The following is a 20,071-nucleotide window of genomic DNA, read 5'->3' as shown; positions in this document are numbered from 1 at the left end:
GATGCTCTATGTCCTACCCCAGATCTAGTTTGCCACTGCAACTGATAGGAGGTCGTTGGAGAGCTCGGGCCAGTATAGTGGAAATTTTTCTACTTATTGTACCAACATAGCTAAGTTTTTCCAGTTTTCTGTTTAGACTGCTTTTGTTGGGCTGTTTAACCTTTGTTTAGCTCAGCATTTTGTTGTACTAATGAGATTTTTGTCCCTTTTAAGAGCGGGTGCTGTTAGGCCTTTGGCCATGCTTTAGTTAATTAACGAGTTCCCTATCCTTTTTAGTGTGTTTAAATAGTTCTTAGAAAGTTAAGCTTTATAGTTAGTTTTTGCTAGTTTTTTGCGATAATTAGCATGTTTGGTAGATAATCTTATACAGTTAGAATTTATAGTTAACTTTGCAGTGTTTCTACTGTTGGTGTTTGCTGTGTGTGTGTGTGTGTGTGTGCTATAGTTGTCAGACTAACTCAATATTTGTTGTTTGGTGCATACTGTTGTTTTTTCTTGCGAGTATGACTGATCAAAGAGAAAAGCAGAAATCCGGCTTTAAAAAGTGCCCAAAATGCGGGCAGAAAATGTCTTATCACGGACTCCCATGTCGATTGTGTTTATTGCTTAGGGCCCATTCACCTCCAGGAGGATTGCTCTGTCTGCCACTCTTTTAGTAGACTGATTCTGCTAGAACAGAGAAAAAAAGCTAGTGGATAGAAGCTTGCTGAAAACTGATTTTCAAGAGTCCTTGGACAAGGCCGACCAGACTTCCAAGTCGTCAAAGGGGTCGAAGTCTTCCAGAACTTCCTCGGATCTCAAGTCATCGGCTCCAAGCCATGCTGTGAAGGTGCGGTCTCCGGCTCCGCAGTCTTCAGAGCTGTGCACCGAGCCAGTGTTTTGGAGCCAGTCCCTGGTTTTGGAGCTGGTCTCCGAGACCATAAGGTCTCCCATCCTTTAATTGGTGGCTTCTTCGGTTCCTTCGACTCGTTCCTCGAGAACCCTTTCTGATGTGGATGTGGTGCAGAGGCTTCTTGAGAACCCGGCATTGGCCAAATTATCGGCTTCGACCCAACTGATTTGGAGCCTAAGACCATTGCACCTGTTGTGACTACTACTACTCCGAGCTGAGAAGGGCCTTCGGAGCCGGGGGAGGGGGATTGATTGTGGAGCCTTCGAAGCCGAGGCCTGTTCCACTGTTATCAGCTCAGTCAACCCTAACTTCTTCGGTACCCTTTGAAGAGTCTGGGAGCCGACACTCTGGTTGTCTCTGGGGGGGGGGGGAGTCGAACCGATGTGTCTGTTCCCACTCTTCCTCATGGACTGTCGGTGCGGATGAGCTTGGCTCCTTCCTTAGGGTCCAGAGCCCACTGTCTCGGCGCCGGGGAGGTTGCAGTCTTCATCGGAACCGGCTGCTTCCTCTGGTCGGAGCAGTGGAGCCTTCGATGCTATGAGAAGGTTTATGTTGTCCAAGACACATAGTCAGGGCCCTCCTCCTCCCCCTAAAGTGCCACTTTCTACCTCTACATCGCAGGTTCCCGTGAAGTGTCGAGACCCAGAGCCTCAGGTAACCCCATTGGGTGACCCATGTTCTACTGAGACCTCACCAGAAGCCCCCACTGATGAGGTTCCCAGGAAGAAACTTTGCAAGAGGAGGCATTTGGACTCCCTCCCCCACAGGAGTGTCTGACATCAGACACAGACTTAGAGGAGTCAGAAGGGTCCCCATGGTCTCCCTTGGAGGATATCTCCTTTGCTGATGTCCTGGAGGTCCTGAAGCAGAGGGGTGACTGGCAGTCCATTCGCCCTAGTGAGGATGAGTCTGTGCTGCTGAAGGCCTTTGGGTCTCAACGTTCCACCTCCTGGGTGATTCTGCCCTTCGATGAACTAATGGAATTGGTTGCTCAAAGGGCTTGGGAGTCTTCTGATACTATGGAACCTGTCCCTCAGAGGCCCAACAAGTTTATCACATTCCCTAAGATAAGATGTTACTCACTAAGGGAGTGCCGGTTGATAACATGGTGGTGGTGGCGGCAGCCACCAAGGAAGAGATGTCTGAAACCACTTCTACTGTCCGTCCTCCTAATAGAGATTCCAGGACTATGGACAGGTACCGGAAACACATCTTTAGTTCTGCGACCTTTGCTATGCAATCGCTCAACTACTTGACTCATTTTACCAGTCTTCAAAGAGATCTCCTAAAAGAGCTCGGAGATGCTCTGCAGGCGGTAGTACAGATGGAGGTGTCTCTGAGAAGGTGACAACCCAACTCAATACCCTTAATTCCATAGTTAACTCATCCATGCGGCTTATTTCCTATGCAGCTGATGGTTCGAGTTGGGCAGCGGGTTAAGCAATAGCTCTTCGGAGACTTTCCTGGATGCGCTTATGCTCCTTTGCGGAAGCCTTCAAGTCTTCTTTTGTTAACACCCCATTCGATAGCTTGTCTCTTTTCGGTCCCAAAGTCAAGGAGATTCTCACTAGGTGTGAACAAGATGGAAAGACTCTATCTGCCGTAGGAGTCCATTTTTCCACCCCTACTAGACCATTCCCCAAAGGGCAGAAAGGTGGAAAAATGTGGTTCCAGAAGTCCCAAGGAGCTTTCCAGAACACATATAGTGAACCCCCCTCAAGGGGCAGAGGAGGGGGGTAATAATGGAAGACGCTTCCCCGGCAGCAGAGGGGTCTGCAAAACCAGGGCGACGGGGATCATTTCTTTGGTAAGCTCTACCAGCGTTCCTGAAAGGAGGCCCGACTGTCCTACTCTGGAGGCAGTCGGGGGTTGCTTGTCTTTGTATCTGGATGCCTGGCTAGGAATTATAAAAGATTCTTTGGTATAAAGCATTGTTACCAGAGGTTACATCATTCCATTTCTAGAAAACCACACCTGTTCGAAAGAAAATCCCAGACGTTCCACCCAGTCTCAGGGATCAGGCAGCCATAGAAATCCAGAGGCTGCAGGAAAAGTCATCCAGCCAGTCCCAGCAGACCTGATAGGACCTGAACTTCTTTACCATCCGGAGCTTCTTTACGAATGTGTTGAGTCTGCTGAGGTCCAAGATGGGCCTCCAGATTCTTTAGTTACAAAGAAGACAAGGGGACTGGAGGCCCATCTTGGACCTCAGCAGACTCGACACATTCGTAAAGAAGTTCCAGATGGTCACGCTTCAGTCGATCCTCCCGTTCCTCAGAATGGGCAATTGGATGTGCTCTATAGATCTCAAGGATGCGTACTATTGTATCAAAATAGCCAGACCATCCAGAGATCACTTGCGTTTCTGGCTGGGATCCAGTCACTACCAATTCCGAGCACTGCCCTTTGGCCTCACAACAGCCCCTAGAGTGTTTACCAAATGCATGGCAGTGGTTACGGCTCATCTGAGGCGTCCAGGATTCAGTGTGTTTTCTTATCTGGACTGGCACCTTACCGCTGCCTCCAGGCATCAACTAATTTTGTCCAGGGATCACACACTCAATCTCTGCCCTCAGTTAGGCTTAACTGTAAATTTAGACAAGTCTACGTTGTTGCCATCGCAGAGTATCTCCTTTATCGGAGCAGAATTAGACACCACCACTGCCACGGTAAAATTGCCTCTGGACAGATTAGCCACTCTTCGAAACCAGGTATCTCACCTTTTGCAGAGAAAAGTACTGGCCTCTCAAGTATTGAAACTATTAGGTACCATGGCAGCCATGCTCATAGCAGTTCCTCTGGGGCGTATGCATATAGGTATATAGGTTAGTACTAAGCTAATTGCCCTTGTGAGCCATTTTTTAAGCCTATCCAATTATCCCTTGACACTCAACCCCTGCACGTTGTGTTTGCAAGGCAAACACCTTAATCATTAGGCCACCCTCCCTACCCCTATGAGGAATATGAGGATTCTTCAATGGTTGCTCTTCACCCAGTGGTCTTACCAACAACTTCATGTCATTCTTAATAATGATTATAGACTCTTGCAAGAAGGATCTCCGCTGGTGGTTGACCAGCCACCAGGTTACAGTAGGTCGACCATTTGTTTCTCACCCGCCGTCAGCCACTGTGACCACGGATGCTTCTCTGATAGGGTGGGAGGGGCTTTTTCAGGGAAGAACAGCCCAAGGCACCTGGTCGGAAACGGTCACACTTGCATATCAATGATCTGGAGCTGAGAGCGGTGCTTTTTGCGTTGCAGCACTTCCACGACTCTTCCTCTGGCGACGATTGCAATACAGACAGACATGGGGGGACCAAATCTTACCTCTATGTCGAGAGACCTTGAGAATTTGGCAGTGGGTGGTATCCACCGGGTGCTTTCTGATAGCAATGCATATACTGGGGAACTCCAATGTGATTGCGGACAAACTGAGCAGAGCCCTTCTGTTACGCATGAGTGGTCTCTCAAAGATGAGGTTGCAGAGATGATTTTCTGCAGATGGGGCCAGCCTTGCTGCGACCTGTTTGCATCCACTATGAATGCCAAATGCAGAAGCTACTTTTTCCTAAATCCCCCACCAGGGGACAGCCCATGGGACTCGCTTGTACACAATTGGCCCCCAGGACTCCTATATGCTTTTCCACCAACTCCCCTGATTCCGAAATTCTTACAGAATACCAAAGCCCTGGTAAGGACTGTAATCCTTATAGGCCCCCTTTTGGCCTCGACACATGGTTTCCCTTCCTTCAACTCTATCAATTGGAGGAACCTTGGATTCTGGACCCAGTTCATTTGTCAGGGGCCCTCCATCCTTCCCTTCATTCCCTCAGACTGACAGCTTGGTTGCTCTGATTCCCAACCTAGCCAGGTTGCATGACTTTTCTTCAGAGTTACAGCATATTCTTGTATCTTCACATAAGTCCTACACTAGAAAGTTGTATGCCAGCAAATGGAAGCGATTTGCCCTTTGGGCCTCCTAGAGTAACATTGATCCTTATGTTGCCCCAATTGCTAGTATTCTGGAATTTCTATCTAAACTTTTTCATGAAGGTGCTGCAGCTGCCACTATAAGAGTTCAGCTGGCTGCAATTTCAAACTTTCACCTCTGATCTGAAGGTTCTAATTTCATGTCTCACAGATTATGTAGGGCCTTCTTAAAGGGTACTATTCATCTGAGGCCACCTGTTAGGCAACCTTTTACTCCCTGGAATCTAAATTTTGTGCTGTTGTGGATTATTCTTCCACCCTTTGAGCCTGCATCAATCTGCCATTTAAAATTCCTCTCTTGGAAAACTATTTTCTTGGTAGCCATTACCTCAGCACGTAGAGTGTCCGAGCTTCAAGCCATGTCTATCAAACCCCCATATTTGGTGTTTCATCCCAGACCGAGTGTAACTTGAGGACTAATCCTTCATTCCTTCCAAAAGGTGTGCTCCGAGACTAACCTGAATCAAACTATTGAACTTCCAGCCTTTTTCAGTAACCATTCTAACAAGTTGGAGTACATGTTGCATAAACTTGAGGTTCACAGACAATTGAGATTCTGTTTGGACAGAACAAAGGAATTTCGGAAATCTGAACAACTTTCTCTCATGCTGACACTAAGAAAAGGCTACCAGTGTCTGTTACCCTTTCCAAATGGTTAACTGACTGCATTAAATTTACATACTCCTCAGCGAACCAACCATTAGAGTATGGCGTGAAAGCGCATTCCACTAGGGCTGTTTACACTTCTGCGGCTCGATTGCCTTTGGATACTGTATGTGCAGCTGCCACTTGGTCTAAGCCCTATACCTTTATCACTCATTACAAAGTGGACAGGGTTTCCTTTGGTTCCACTGTCCTCAGGAATGTACTCCTGTGAGCCACCTAGGATTAGGGTGTTTGTGACTCTACCCATGTGTAAGAATGAACGGCGAGATTGAACAACTTCATATAAAGAAGTTATGTTCTTACTATAACGTTCCACGTGAGTTGTTCATCTCGCCTTCATTCTTAAGTTCCATCCCGCCTTCCCCCTCCAGGTTCTCGAAGAACGAGCAAGACTTTTGTGGTCTGATGGGTCTTGTTCTGTGACTTCTTACTCCGGTTGGAGTATATGTTGTGTGTTATATCTGTTACATGAAGGGATCTGCAAACTAGATCTGAGGTAGGACAGAGAGCATCATGGGATAGGGACCTGGCCTCGAGCTACTCTGAGATCTTCAGCTTGTAAAAGAGGCCGACTCGGAGCTGATGGATCGGCTCCGAACCCATGTGTAAGAATGAAGGTGAGATGAACAACTCACATGGAACGTTATGGTAAGAACATAACTTCTATTTTCTATCAATTAATCCACTGTGTTTCCCTTTTGTATCAAGTGATAAAATTAGTATACATGTTGCACTACACACACCCGTCATTTTAAGAATAATTTTTGTAATCAGCATGCATAATCCTCTGGAAAATGAGATTCTGCCAGCTTAAGACATTAAATGCCTGCAACTTGTTGACCAATAATGCTCATTCTGTAAGTAATGTTACTCCTCTAGGTTTTTGAGCATGTTTTATTTCATTTGAACCTAGAGCCATCCCTGCCTGTTTGAAGGTGTTAGCTGCCAACAGTACTGTTCGAGGAAAAGATGTGTGTACAGTACTTTGCATCTTTGTCTCGTGTGTAAACGCCTGATCTTGATGTGGCTTTACAGTAAATGGACTCTGCTCTTTTGTGGCAGGGTCTAAGGAGCTCGAAAGCTGCTGTGTGGCACTATTAATTCTAGTCAGAAGTTTCTTGAATGTTTTCATAACTTGAGTAACAGTTGATGCTGTCCTGTAGTTGAAAGACTGCAGAGGAATGTTACAGCTAATAACTGATTATACAGTAGTTCATTCTTCCAGTGTTATCCTTGTGTTTTTATTGCCAATAGCAACAACTGGATGCATATGAAGCAGAGAAAAATGCCATCCTAAATGAACATGGTGCTGCCCAGGAGGAGCTCAACAGACTGAGTGATGCTTATGCCAAGCTGTTAGGTCATCAGAACCAGAAGCAGAAGATAAAGCATGTTCAGAAGCTGAAAGATGAAAACTCCACGCTTAAACAGGTTTGGATCTAAAGTTTTAGAAGCCTTAGAGTAAGTTTTCTTAGTATTATTATTAGAGTACAAGAGAGAGATAGCAAAACAACTTCTAAGAGGCCAGTCTCAGCCTGCAAGTTGAATGCTAAAACCATTTATCTGCACATCAGTGAGTTTAGCAGAGTGGGTTCACACAAGTTTACTTATGTTTTCTGACGTTTCTTACTAAAAAAAAATTGTATTTGCCGTACATGACCATGAGAGTTGTACAGTGGTTTATATAAACTTCTGCTTAATCTGTTTGCTGACACTAGGGCAGTGCAGTGGTTAGCATTGTCACCTCACACCAAGATGTCCTCCAGTTCAGTTCTCTGTTGGGGTGCCTTCAGAGCCGCAGTCTACATGTCCTCCCGACAAGACGTGTGTCTAAAGTGTTGCTCCCTGGACCTCTGCTGAAAATGGGCTTTGTCCAGTCAGACTTTCCCTGTAAGCAAATATTAAATAAATAAATAATTAAGCAATGCTTGCCTACTAGACAGGCAAATTATTTAATCAGAACTGTAAAAGCAATTTGATTTTGAATCCCTAGTACTGCAATCTGTTAACCTCAGGTGGGTTATGATCATCTTTAGGTTCTCAGTGGCTGTTGCAGTATCTTATTCAAGCATCCATCATTCCTTAGCTTGTGCTGTCTGGCTGAACATTTCATGACATTGATTACCATTTCATTTTTACCTCCCCTCATTAAGTCCTGTTATCACAGAGCATTAGCCAGAATATAAAGGGAAGGAATGCCATTTATTTTATTTACATTTGTTGACCGGGAGTGTCCGACTGGATGTAGGTCCCTTTTCAGTGGTAGCCCGGGGAGAAAAGCTCCACAGTTAAAATATACAGGCAGTAGTTACATTGGCTTTACATAGCAATTAACAATTTGATTAACATAGCAATTAATTACAAACATAGTTACAGATGAACATAGTATATCAGTAGACAACTAGCATCTTCATCTGCGAAGTACATAACAGACATTAACAATTACAATAAGACGTTCCTGCTGTATAATAAGTAGTAGGCTTATGAGCATCCGAGCTTGCTATGCCATGTATGTTGATTCCGTTCACCTTGAAATGTCATATTGGTTAAAGCTTTTTGATTAGTACCCCCCCCCCAAGAGCCTACTTGAAATTAACTTGTCAAACTCCTAATCCTTATTCTGTTGCAGGCTGGGGCAGATGCAGGTTATTGTGTACTTGAGCAGAGAGCACAGTAAGTTTCTCCATTCCCTCCAGCAGGACATTCCCCTTCTAGGCAGTAAAACTGTAGCATTTCCTGACCTACCCATAATGAGCCCCTGACTACATTGCAAGCATGGTACTGCTTAGCTGATCTTCATAGTATACACAACCACTAAGAATATCTCTGCTGTCTGCTTGAAGTGAGGGTGGAAATCTAACGTGCCTTAGAAGCTAAAGCTTAAGGATGTTAGCAAGTGAGCTGCAATTAAATAAGAACTCTTACCTAAGAAGTAAACTTGCCCGAGGGTTATGCTAGGGGACTGATGTTCTTCGTGTTTCACTGTTGCAGTCATTACATTTGGGTTATCTGCTGGCAGGTTGCCCTCAGTCGGCCAGAATAACAAAGTCTTGGGTCCTGTATCATTTGCGGTCTCCTCTTCCATGACGTCAGGTCGTCAGGGGTATAAAACATGCAGCCGACGCCATTTTATTCAGTCTTTCTTTCTGCGTGGTGCTCAAAGCAGATGTTCATCGTGCATACAGCTGCAGTCATAACAGATGGGTTCTCCTGCCGTCAGGCGGGTCCTCGGTCGGCCGAATTACAAAGTCTAGGTCTGGCGTCGGTTGTTGTCGCTTCTTCCTTGACGTCAGTGCGACAGGGGTATAAAAGAACCAGCCGACGCCATTTTCTTCAGTCTTTCTTGCCGCGCGGTGCCCGAAGCAAAAGTAGTTCACAAGTGCCGGTCGGCCAGCTCCTGAGATTACGAATATTTCTCAACCGAAGACTTCTTGAAAGCTAAGTACCCCGTTGGGGAACCTTTTCTTGCCTCAGACCGATGTCAGACAAAGTTAATAATTGCATTTCATGTGGGAAGCAAATACCACATAAGGATTTCCATTCCCTCTGTATACCTTGCTTAGGCCCAGACCACGACGTCTCGGCCTGTCGTTTTTGTGCTACATTCAACAGACGCACTATTAAGTGTTGGGCGGAGTTCGCCCAACACTATTTTGGCAAAAAGTTTAATTACAACATGTCGTCGGATACTCCGACTCCAATTTTGAGTAAACGACGTAAAGATAAGGACCGACATACGAGGTCCGACTACTGACACCACGCTAAAGCCGACTACATGTGCTCCGGTTCTCAGCGAGGTGCCTACACAGCCCCTGACTACCGAAGACACTTCATTAGCGGTGTCTTCTGTGCCCGAGGTCGCAGGCTCTTCGGCCCTCACCCCGACTACAGATACGAAGTCACTCTTGGCGGGAAACTCAGAGTTCAGACAAGCCTGCCACCTCTCAAGGTGTCTTCAGGCCTTCTTTTTCCATTAAGGCTTACACTAAATCTAAAGCAGCCATGCATTCTAAAAGACAAGCTCCACAGGGCCCCTCTCAAGGCCCCATGCCTAAAAAGCAGATGCTCAAAATGGCTGAGGATTTGATTACTCTTATCAGGGGTTCTCAACCCCCCTCAGACAAAAGGCCCAGAGTGGAGGAAGAATACCCTTCCTTGGACCAAGCCTCCAATACTTCAGAACATTCTGAGGACCAGGAACATTCTTACTCCCCTTTCGAAGATTCTGATGCAGAGGAGCCCATTCCCTCTGTCTCCCCCCCTGAGGATTACTCTTTTGGGGAAACCTTGCATACCTTGAGGGAACACTTCCACTGGGAAGGCCAAGAGTACTCAGACTCCAAGAAAAGGCTCAGGGATTTTCTTTTGCTCCCTCAGCACAGGCTTCTGGCTATACCTCCTGTCTTAGACATACTAGATGATGTGTATTCAGAGGCCAGCCTTAATCCAGATTCTTTACCTCCAGCTCCAGTCAAGCCTGACAGGTATTACCGGGTTCCTGATTCACACCAATTCCTATACAAAAGCCATGCGGCTGACCCAGAAACTATTTCACAGGGTCCCAAGGGAATTAAGGCCTCCACTACCAAAAATCCATTACCTACAGAGAGATTCCAGAGCTTTAGAAAGATGGGGAAAAAGGTATACACCTCGGCCACTTTAACCATGAGGGCTTTAAACTGTCAGTTCCATATGTTAAAGTATCAACAGTTTTTGTTATCTCAGTTGGAAAGCAAAATGTCACAACCTGAACAACCAGACTTGAAGGAGTTGCAGGATTTCTTGCATAGTGCAGAGCAAGTGGGTAAACATACCTTGCAATGTGGTTTTGATGCTTTAGAGGCCTCTTGTAGAGCTGCTGTTACAGGATCAGTCATACGTAGATATGCTTGGCTCAAAGAGCAAACCTTACCAGATCATGTCAAAGCTAAATTACTAGATGCACCTCTTCAAAAAGATGTATTGTTTGGTGTTAAAGCTGAGGAGGTATTAAAGAAAATGGAGGAAAAGGCAAAATCATTGCAAACAGTGAAAGATTTCCTACAGGTACAACCGCCACGTTTCAGTAGAAATTGGCCTTCAAAAAATTGGTCCTTTCCAGCCACGGACAGACCTCAAAGAGGTAGATACAAGCGCCCGAGCAGCAGAGGGCAATCTCAAGGATCATTTAGAGGCAGACAATGGCAAACCCCTACACCAAGAGGGGGTGAGGATAGTTCACAGCCATTCAGAAAGCAGACCCAATGACTTCCCCCTTTGCATGCCAAGCAAGGCTCAAATGGCAGCACCGTTAGGTGGAAAACTGGCATTATTTTCGAAAAATTGGCATATTGTCACAAAAGACAAATGGATCCTGGACATTATAGACAGAGGCTACAGATTCCACTTTCACACCCTTCCAAAAACGAGAGGCATGCCAAACCTGCTACACAATCAAAGGGCAGAGGCACAAAAACAAATTTCAGATCTCATGGACATGAAAGCTATTCAAGAGGTACCTGCACAAGAACAGGGTCAAGGTTTTTATTCCAGACTATTCCTGGTACCAAGGAAGGGCAAAGATTGGAGACCTATTTTGGACCTATCCATCCTAAACACATATTTACTCGTACCAAAGTTCAAGATGCTCACATTACAGCAGCTTTTTCCCATGCTGGGCAAGGAGTCTTGGCTGGTAACATTGGACCTCAAGGAGGCATACCTGCATGTCCCAATCAGACAAGATTTCAGAAGATACCTCAGACGTCTTGCAGGTTCATCCCATTATCAATTCTCTGCATTGCCCTTTGGCTTATCTACTGCGCCCAGAGTGTTCACGAAATGCCTGGCATTAGTAATTGCCTTCTGCAGACTTCAAGGGATACAAATATACCCATATCTGGATGACTGCCTGATCCAAGCGGACAGCAAACGCACTCTTCTGAAACACCTGGCGTTTGTAATACTGTTGTTGAAATCTCTGGTATACACAGTCAACAAAAAGAAGTCGAGACTAATACCCTCTCAAACAATAATTTTCCTGGGTGCCAGCTTGGATACAAACACCCAGATGGCTTACCTCACGCCAGAGAAAGAAAGGCAATTAACTCAATACTTCAGAAAACTGGCAACCTTCACCAGGCTGACTGCAAGGAAAGTCCTGCAGGCTTTGGGATTCATGGCATCTTGCATCCTGCTAATCCCATGTGCAAAGCTGCATATGAGGAAACTTCAATGGTACCTAAAATACTTATGGTCTCAACACAGCCACAGTTTGGAAGCAATCATACCACTGATTCCATGTCTTCAAAAGGAATTTCTGTGGTGGGCTCAAGCATGCCAAAGAAACATAGGCCTCCCATTCTGCAAGCCTCAAGCAAATCAAGTCATCACAACAGACGCCTCGGACTACGCCTGGGGGGCGCACATGACAGATCCGTGCATTCAGGGCAAATGGTCACAAAAAGAAAAGCACCTACACATCAATCAAAAGGAAATGCTAGCAGTAATAAATGCTATTATGGCTTTCAAAGACCTACTGCATCCAGGACAACTATTGATAAGAACAGACAACACCACAGTGATGTGGTACATAAACAGGGAGGAACTGATTCATATCCCCTGTGCAGACTAGCCATGTCCCTTTGGAACACGGCTCTGGAATTGCAAATCCAACTTCAAGCACAATTCCTGCCAGGCAAGGAAAACACACTGGCAGACAACCTGAGCAGAAATATGACAGATCCGCACGAATGGAAGTTGCATCCTCAAGTTTTTACAATGATAATTCAAGCATGGGGAAGACCAGACATAGATCTCTTTGCCACCCACAGAAATTACCAATTGACAAAATTTTGCTCAAGGACCTTTCATCCACAGGCCTGGAAAGTGGACGCATTCTCTTTCAGTTGGACAACAATGACAGTTTATGCCTTTCCACCTCTTCCACTACTGGCCAAAGTTCTATTAAAAGCCAGAGCAGACAGACCAAAGATGATTCTCATTGCTCCAGACTTGCCAAGACAACACTGGTACCCACTCCTGAGGAGCCTGACGCATTCCCCACCATGGATCCTACCCCTGATGCCTGTTCTACTGACTCAGCACAACTTCAAAACTCTTCACAGTCAGCTGAAAACACTCAATCTAGCCGCATGGAGGATTCCTTAAATTCACAGCAGACCCTACTCTCCAAGGAGGTGCAGGATGTCATTTTGGAGGCCAGAAGGCCTTCTACTAGAAAAGCCTACTCCGCAAAATGGAAACGGTTTTGTGTCTGGAATCAGAAAAATGGTCAGAATCCTGGAATACTGAATTTACCTCAAATACTACAGTACCTAGCCGAGCTGCTAGGCAGTGGACTTTCATTCTCCTCCTCCAAAATCCATGCCTCAGCTATTTCTGCATAGTACAACACTGATCCTCCTTTATTCTCTCACCCTCTCTTAAGACAGTTCCTCAGAGGGACTAAAAATATAAAACCCCCAAGGAAGCAACCAGTACCTGCTTGGGACCTCAATTTCATTCTAGAAAAACTAACCCTGCCTCCTTTTGAGCCAGCTGCTTCAACAGATCTGCAATATTTGTCATGGAAAACAGCCTTTTTTCTAGCTATCACCTCAGCACGCAGGGTTTCGGAACTACAAGCCCTCATGGCTGTGCAGTCTTTCATCATTTTCCATCAGGACAGAGTTTCCTTACGAACCAATCCTTCATATATGCCAAAGGTAGTATCCAGGGTAGCCTTGAATCAGGCTATCCACTTACCTACCTTTTACCCTAATCCACAAAACAAAGGGGAGATGCTACTACATTCCTTGGACATTCACAGACAGCTCCGTTATTATTTGGACAGAATAAAGCCTTTCAGAAAATCAGAACAACTCTGTGTCCTATGCTACAGGTGCTCAAGGGAAACCTATTTCCAAACAGACAATCTCAAAATGGATAGCCCACTGCATACGCTTTTGTGACTCTTTTCGTGTTAAAACTGTACCTACAGGCATCAGCTCTCACTCCACAAGGGCCACAGCTACCTCTGCAGCTTTCCTCAGGGGGGTTCCTACCAAAGATATTTTGGAAGCAGCCACTTGGAGTTCTGTTACTTTCTCCAAGCACTATCACCTACCATTATACTCCAAAACTAGAGCGGGCTTTGCCTCTGCAGTCTTGCAGGGCATCCTGGCTCCACTTAGTGCCTACCACTCCTTTATTAGCTTTGGGATTCTACCCATCTGTTATGACTGCAGCTGTATACACGATGAACATAGTACAGTTTTGTACCTACCATAAATGTAGATGTTCGAGTGCTAATACAGCTGCAGTCCAGGTTTCCCTCCCTCCTTCCCCTCTTGGGACAGGCCTTATGGCTAACACCTCCTCTTACAACCTCATTGGGGTATTCTTTTATGGTGTATTTGCTTGCAACTACTGTTTTTTGATTATATTGCATTTGCTTTATTACATAAATTTATGTTTTGCCTTCCTTCTGGGGGCACCTGACATCTGGGGCAAGAAAAACTGAAGAAAATGGCGTCGGCTGGTTCTTTTATACCCCTGTGGCACTGACGTCAGGGAAGAAGCGACGACAACCGACGCCGGACCTAGACTTTGGAATTCGGCCGACCGAGGACCCGCCTGACGGCAGGAGAAACCCATCTGTTATGACTGCAGCTGTATTAGCACTCGAACATCTACATTTATGGTAGGTACAAAACTGTACTTTCGCAAGTGCTGGTCAGCCAACTCTTTCAGAACCAAAGTCTTCAATTAAAGCTAAGTACCCTGTTGGGGAAACTTTTTCTTGCTCCTTACCAATGTCAGTAAAAGTTAATAATTGCATTACTTGGAAGCAAATACCTCTCACGGATTTTCATTTGCACTGTATTGCTTGCCTAGGCCCAGATCATAACATGCCTTGCTGTCGGTTTTGTGCTAGATTTAACCAACGCACTATTAAGCGTCTGTATATTTTTGCTTCAAAATATTTTGGATCCAGATTTAATTACCCTGAAATGCCATTGGTTAGCAATCAGACTACAAGAGTTCACAAAAATGCAAAGAAAAAGACAGAGACAGACCGTCGAGGTCCGAAACAGACTAAGCTTCTCCTAAGCCAGTCGCCGGTTCGCCGGTACTCAGTGAGGCACTTTCGCAGCCCCTGATACCCGCTACTTTTGAGTCGCAGGCCTCTACCATGACCCATGGGGAGTCTGGTATGCCGCGAGATTCTCAGAGTTTTGAACCCGTGGATGTCTCTCCCTTGGATGGGTCCAGAGCTGTTGAGCAGGCACTGGCTTCTGAGGGTGTTTTCAGGCCTCAACATTTTTATATTAAACCGATGCCAGCAACAAAAACAAGGTCAAAAACAACTTCTCTATCTAAAAAAATCAACGCATGAGCCACGTGGTCAGGCCCCTATGCCTAAAAAACAGATTATCAAAATAGCTGAGGACTTAATTACCTTGATCACCAAGCACTTATCTTTTGGCAGCCCCCTTGGGGGGGAAATTAGCACTTCATGCTCAAAATTGGCAGTTAATTACCCAGGACAAGTGGGTATTAAACATAGTATCCCAGGGGCACAGATTTCATTTCCATACTTTGCCAGATGTTCATCGTGCATACAGCTGCAGTAATCACAGATGGGTTCTCTGCCGTCAGGCGGGTCCTCGGTCAGCTGAATTCCAAAGTCTTGGTCCGGCGTCGGTTGTCGCTTTCTTTCCTGACGTCAGTGCGACAGGGGTATACAAGACACAGCCGACACCATATTCTTCAGTCTTTTTTGCCGCGCGGTGCCCGAAGCAGTTCGCAAGTGCCGGTCGGCCAGCTCCTGAATTTACGAAAAATTGGAAACCAAAGTCTTCATTAAAGCTAAGTACCCCATTGGGGAAACTTTTCTTGCCTCAGACCGATGTCAGAAAAAGTTAGCAATTGTATTTCTTGTGGGAAGCAAATACCGCATAAGGATTTCCATTCCCTCTGCATACCTTGTTTAGGCCCAGACCACGACGTCTCGGGCTGTCGCTTTTGCACTACTTTCAATAAGCGCAGTATTAAGTGTCGGGCGGAGTTCGCCCAACACTTTTTCAGTAAAGCCTTTGATTATAAAATGTCGTCGGAGGCTCCGACTACCATTTTGTCCAAAAACCACAAGGACCGACACGCGAGGTCCGCGGTCCCCACCGACACCACGCCAAAACTGGCTACACGTGGTCCGGTTCTCAGCGAGACGCCTATGCAGTCCCTAACTACCGACGACACTTCTTTGGCTGGGTCTTCTGTAACCGAGACCGCAGGTACCTCGGCCCATACCCAGACTACAACCACCGAAGCCATTGTGAGCGTTGAGCCTCCTAATGTGGACAGGTCCACTTCCACCCATGGTGTCTTTAGATCCTCATCTTCCTTTTCAATTAAGGCCTTTACTAAGTCCAAATCAGCCAGGCATCCCAAGAGGCCTGTTGCACAGGGCCCATCTCCAGGCCCTATGCCTAAAAAGCAGATGCTTAAAATGGCTGAGGATTTAATTACTCTTATCAGGGGTTCCCAATCCCCTCCAGACAATAGACCCAGAGTGGAGGAAGATTCTCCCTCTTCTGATCAGGGCTCCATTTTTTCAGATCATTCTGATGTAGAGGAACACTCTTTCTCCCCTTTTGAAGATTCTGATGCAGAGCAGTCCATTCCTTTTGTATCTCCTCCTGAGGATTTTTCTTTTGGGGAAACCTTGCACACCTTGAGGGAACACTTCCATTGGGAAGGCCAAGACTTTTCTGATTCCAAGAAAAGACTTAGGGAATTTCTTTTGTTACCTCAACACAGACCTCTGGCGATACCTCCTATCTTGGACATACTGGATGATGTTTATTCGGAGGCTTGCCTTAATCCGGATTCCCTGCCTCCTGCCCCAGTCAAACCGGATAGGTACTACAGAGTTCCTAACTCTCACCAATTTCTGTACAAAAGCCATAATGCTGACCCTGAAACCATTTCTCAAGGCCCCAAGGGAATGAAGGCCTCTACTGCTAAGAATCCACTACCTTCCGAAAGAGAGTCAAGATCCTTAGAAAGGTGGGGGAAAAAGGTGTATACCTCGGCCACCCTAGCCATGAGGGCCTTAAATTGTCAGTTTCATATGCTTAAATATCAGCAGTTTCTGTTATCACAATTAAGAAATAAAATGTCTCAACCTGAACAACCAGATTTGAAGGAGTTGCAGGATATGATGCATAGTGCAGAACAAGTGGGTAAACACACCTTACAATGTGGCTGTGATGTCCTAGAGGCCACAAGTAGAGCTGCTGTTACAGGATCAGTTATTCGTAGACATGCATGGCTTAGGGAACAAATCTTGCCTGATCATGTGAAAGCTAAACTACTAGATGCTCCTTTACAAAAGGATGTGCTATTTGGTACTAATGCTGAGGAGATACTACGGAAAATGGAAGAAAAAGCCAAATCTATGCAATCTGTCAAAGCTTTTCTACAGGTTCAACCATGACGTTTTAGCAGAAATTGGCCTTCTAAAAACTGGTCCTTTCCAGCCACGGACAAGCCCCAAAGAGGTAGATACAGGCGCTCAAGGGGCAGAGGACAATCGCAAGGATCATATAGAGGCAGGCAATGGCAAACTCCAGCACCAAGAGGTGGCGAAGACAGTGCACAACAATATAGGAAACAAACCCAATGACTTCCTCCTTTCCATGCCAAGCAAGTCTCAGCTGGCAGCACCCTTGGGAGGAAAGCTGGCATTATTTACAAGAAATTGGCATATTGTCACAACAGACAAATGGATCCTGGACGTTATAGACAGAGGCTACAATTTTCATTTTCACACTCTACCAAAAATGAGAGGCATGCCAAACCTGCCACACAATCAAAGGGCAGAGGCACCACTACAGATTTCAAAGCTCATAGACATGAAAGCTATTCAAGAGGTACCTACTCACGAACAAGGCCAAGGCTTTTATTCCAGGCTATTTCTGGTACCAAGGAAAAGAACCGACTGGAGACCCATTTTGGACTTATCCATCCTAAACACATTCTTACTCGTACCAAAATTCAAGATGCTCACATTACAGCAGCTTCTTCCCATGCTGGGCAAGGAGTTTTGGCTGGTAACATTGGACCTCAAGGAGGCATACCTGCATGTCCCAATCAGACAAAGCTGCAGAAGATACCTCAGATTTCTTGCAGGTTCAATCCACTATCCATTCTCTGCATTGCCCTTTGGCTTATCTACTGCGCCCAGAGTATTCACGAAATGCCTGGCATCAGTAATTGCCTACTGCAGACTTCAAGGGATACAAATTTACCCTTATTTGGACGACTGCCTGATCCAAGCGGTCAGCAAGCACATACTTCTGGATCATCTGGCTTATGCAACACGGTTACTGAACTCTCTGGGATACACAATCAACAAAGAGAAATCCAGACTAACACCATCTCAGAAAATAACTTTCCTGGGTGTCAACTTGGACACAAACACCCAGATGGCCTATCTTACGCCAGAAAAACAGGGGCAACTAACTCAGTACTTAAAAATACTAGCAAATTGTACCAGGCTTACTGCAAGGAAAATCCTGCAGGCTCTGGGTTTCATGGCATCTTGCATTCTTTTAATCCCATGTGCAAAGTTGCATATGAGGAAACTTCAATGGTACCTAAAAAACCTATGGTCTCAACACAGCCACAGTTTGGAAACAGTAATACCAATAATTCCATGTTTGCAAAAGGAATTTCTATGGTGGGCCCAAGCATGTCAAACAAACACAGGTCTCCCATTCTGCAAGCCTCAAGCAAATCAAGTCATCACAACAGACGCCTCAGATTACGCCTGGGGGGCGCACATGACAGACAGGTGCATTCAGGGCAAATGGTCCCAAAAAGAAAAGCACCTTCACATCAATCAAAAAGAAATGCTAGCAGGGATAAATGCAATTACAGCTTTCAAGGACCTCCTGCATCCAGGGCAATTATTGATAAGAACAGACACCACAGTAATGTGGTACATAAACAAACAAGGAGGAACACATTCATGCCCCCTGTGCAGACTAGCCATGACACTTTGGAACTTGGCTCTGGAATGGCAAATCGAACTTCAAGCACAGTACTTGCCAGGTTTGGAAAACACACTGGCAGACAACCTAAGCAGAAATATGACAGATCCACACGAATGGAAGTTGCATCCTCAAGTGTTTACAAGGATAATCCAAGCGTGGGGGAAGCCAGACATAGATCTCTTCGCCTCCCACAGGAATCATCAATTGGAAAAGTTTTGTTCAAGGACCTTTCATCCAAAGGCCTGGAGAGTGGACGCCCTTTCATTCAGTTGGATAGCATGGACAGTTTACACTTTCCCACCCCTGCCTCTTCTGCCCAAGGTGCTCTTGAAAGCAAGGGCAGACAGACCGAAGATGATACTGATTGCTCCAGACTGGCCAAGACAACACTGGTATCCACTCCTGAGGAGCCTAACACATACTCCTCCCTGGCCCCTACCTCTAATGCCTCTTCTGTTGACTCAGCACAGCTACAAAACTCTTCACAGCCAGCTGAAAACACTCAATCTCGCTGCATGGAAAATTCCTTAACACCTCAACAGACCCTACTCCCCAAAGAGGTGCAGGATGTCATTTTGGAGGCCAGAAGGCCATCTACTAGAAAGGCTTACTCCACAAAATGGAAACGGTTTTGCTCTTGGAATGAGAAAAAAGGCCAGGACCCTAGAAAACTGAATTTGCCTCAGGTACTACAGTATCTAGCTGAGCTGCTGAACAGTGGACTTTCATTTTCCTCCATAAAAATCCATGCCTCAGCCATTTCTGCAGAATTCAACACGGATCCACCCTTATTCTCTCACCCACTCTTAAGACAGTTCCTCAGAGGGGCTAAGAATATAAGACCACCAAGGAAACAACCAGTGCCAGCCTGGGATCTTAATTACATTTTAGAAAAATTAACATTGCCTCCCTTTGAACCAGCTGCCTCAACAGATTTGCAATATTTGTCCTGGAAAACAGCTTTCCTTCTGGCCATTACCTCAGCTCTTAGGGTTTCGGAACTACAAGCCCTCATGGCTGTGCAGCCCTTTCTCATCTTCCATCAGGACAGGGTTTCCCTTCGAACCATCCCATCATTTATGCCTAAAGTGGTATCCAGGGTAGCTTTAAATCAAGCCATACACTTGCCTACCTTTTACCCCAATCCTCAAAGGGGAAAAGCTGCTACACTCCTTAGACATCCATAGACAGCTACGTTACTATTTGGACAGAACAAAGCCTTTCAGGAAATCAGAACAACTTTTTGTGTCCTATGCTGTAGGAGCTCAAGGGAAGCCACTTACCAAACAGACAATTTCAAAATGGATAGGCCACTGCATACGGTTTTGTTACTCCTATCATGGAAAATCTGTCCCTACAGGCATCCGATCCCACTCCACCAGGGCCACAGCTACCTCTACAGCCTTCCTCAGAGGAGTGCCTACCAAAGATATTTTGGAGGTAGTCACTTGGAGTTCTGTGCATACCTTCACAAAACAC

The 20,071-nt window shown here is 45.7% G+C and overlaps 1 protein-coding gene across 1 annotated transcript in view; it reads left to right on the top strand.

Annotated features, from left to right (window-relative positions):
- Positions 1-20,071, top strand: part of HMMR (hyaluronan mediated motility receptor) — a gene marked incomplete in the record, with an annotated part of 1,493,987 nt that overhangs the window by 1,282,193 nt on the left and 191,723 nt on the right. The window contains 1 exon segment of the mRNA XM_044068985.1: positions 6,804-6,980. Coding sequence (XP_043924920.1) covers positions 6,804-6,980 — 177 coding nt within the window.

This window comes from Protopterus annectens, chromosome 4.part0 (genome assembly GCF_019279795.1).
Source record: "Protopterus annectens isolate FY-2018-M chromosome 4.part0, PAN1.0, whole genome shotgun sequence".
Classification (NCBI taxonomy): Eukaryota; Metazoa; Chordata; order Ceratodontiformes; family Protopteridae; genus Protopterus; species Protopterus annectens.
This window is presented reverse-complemented; position numbering and strand designations above follow the sequence as displayed.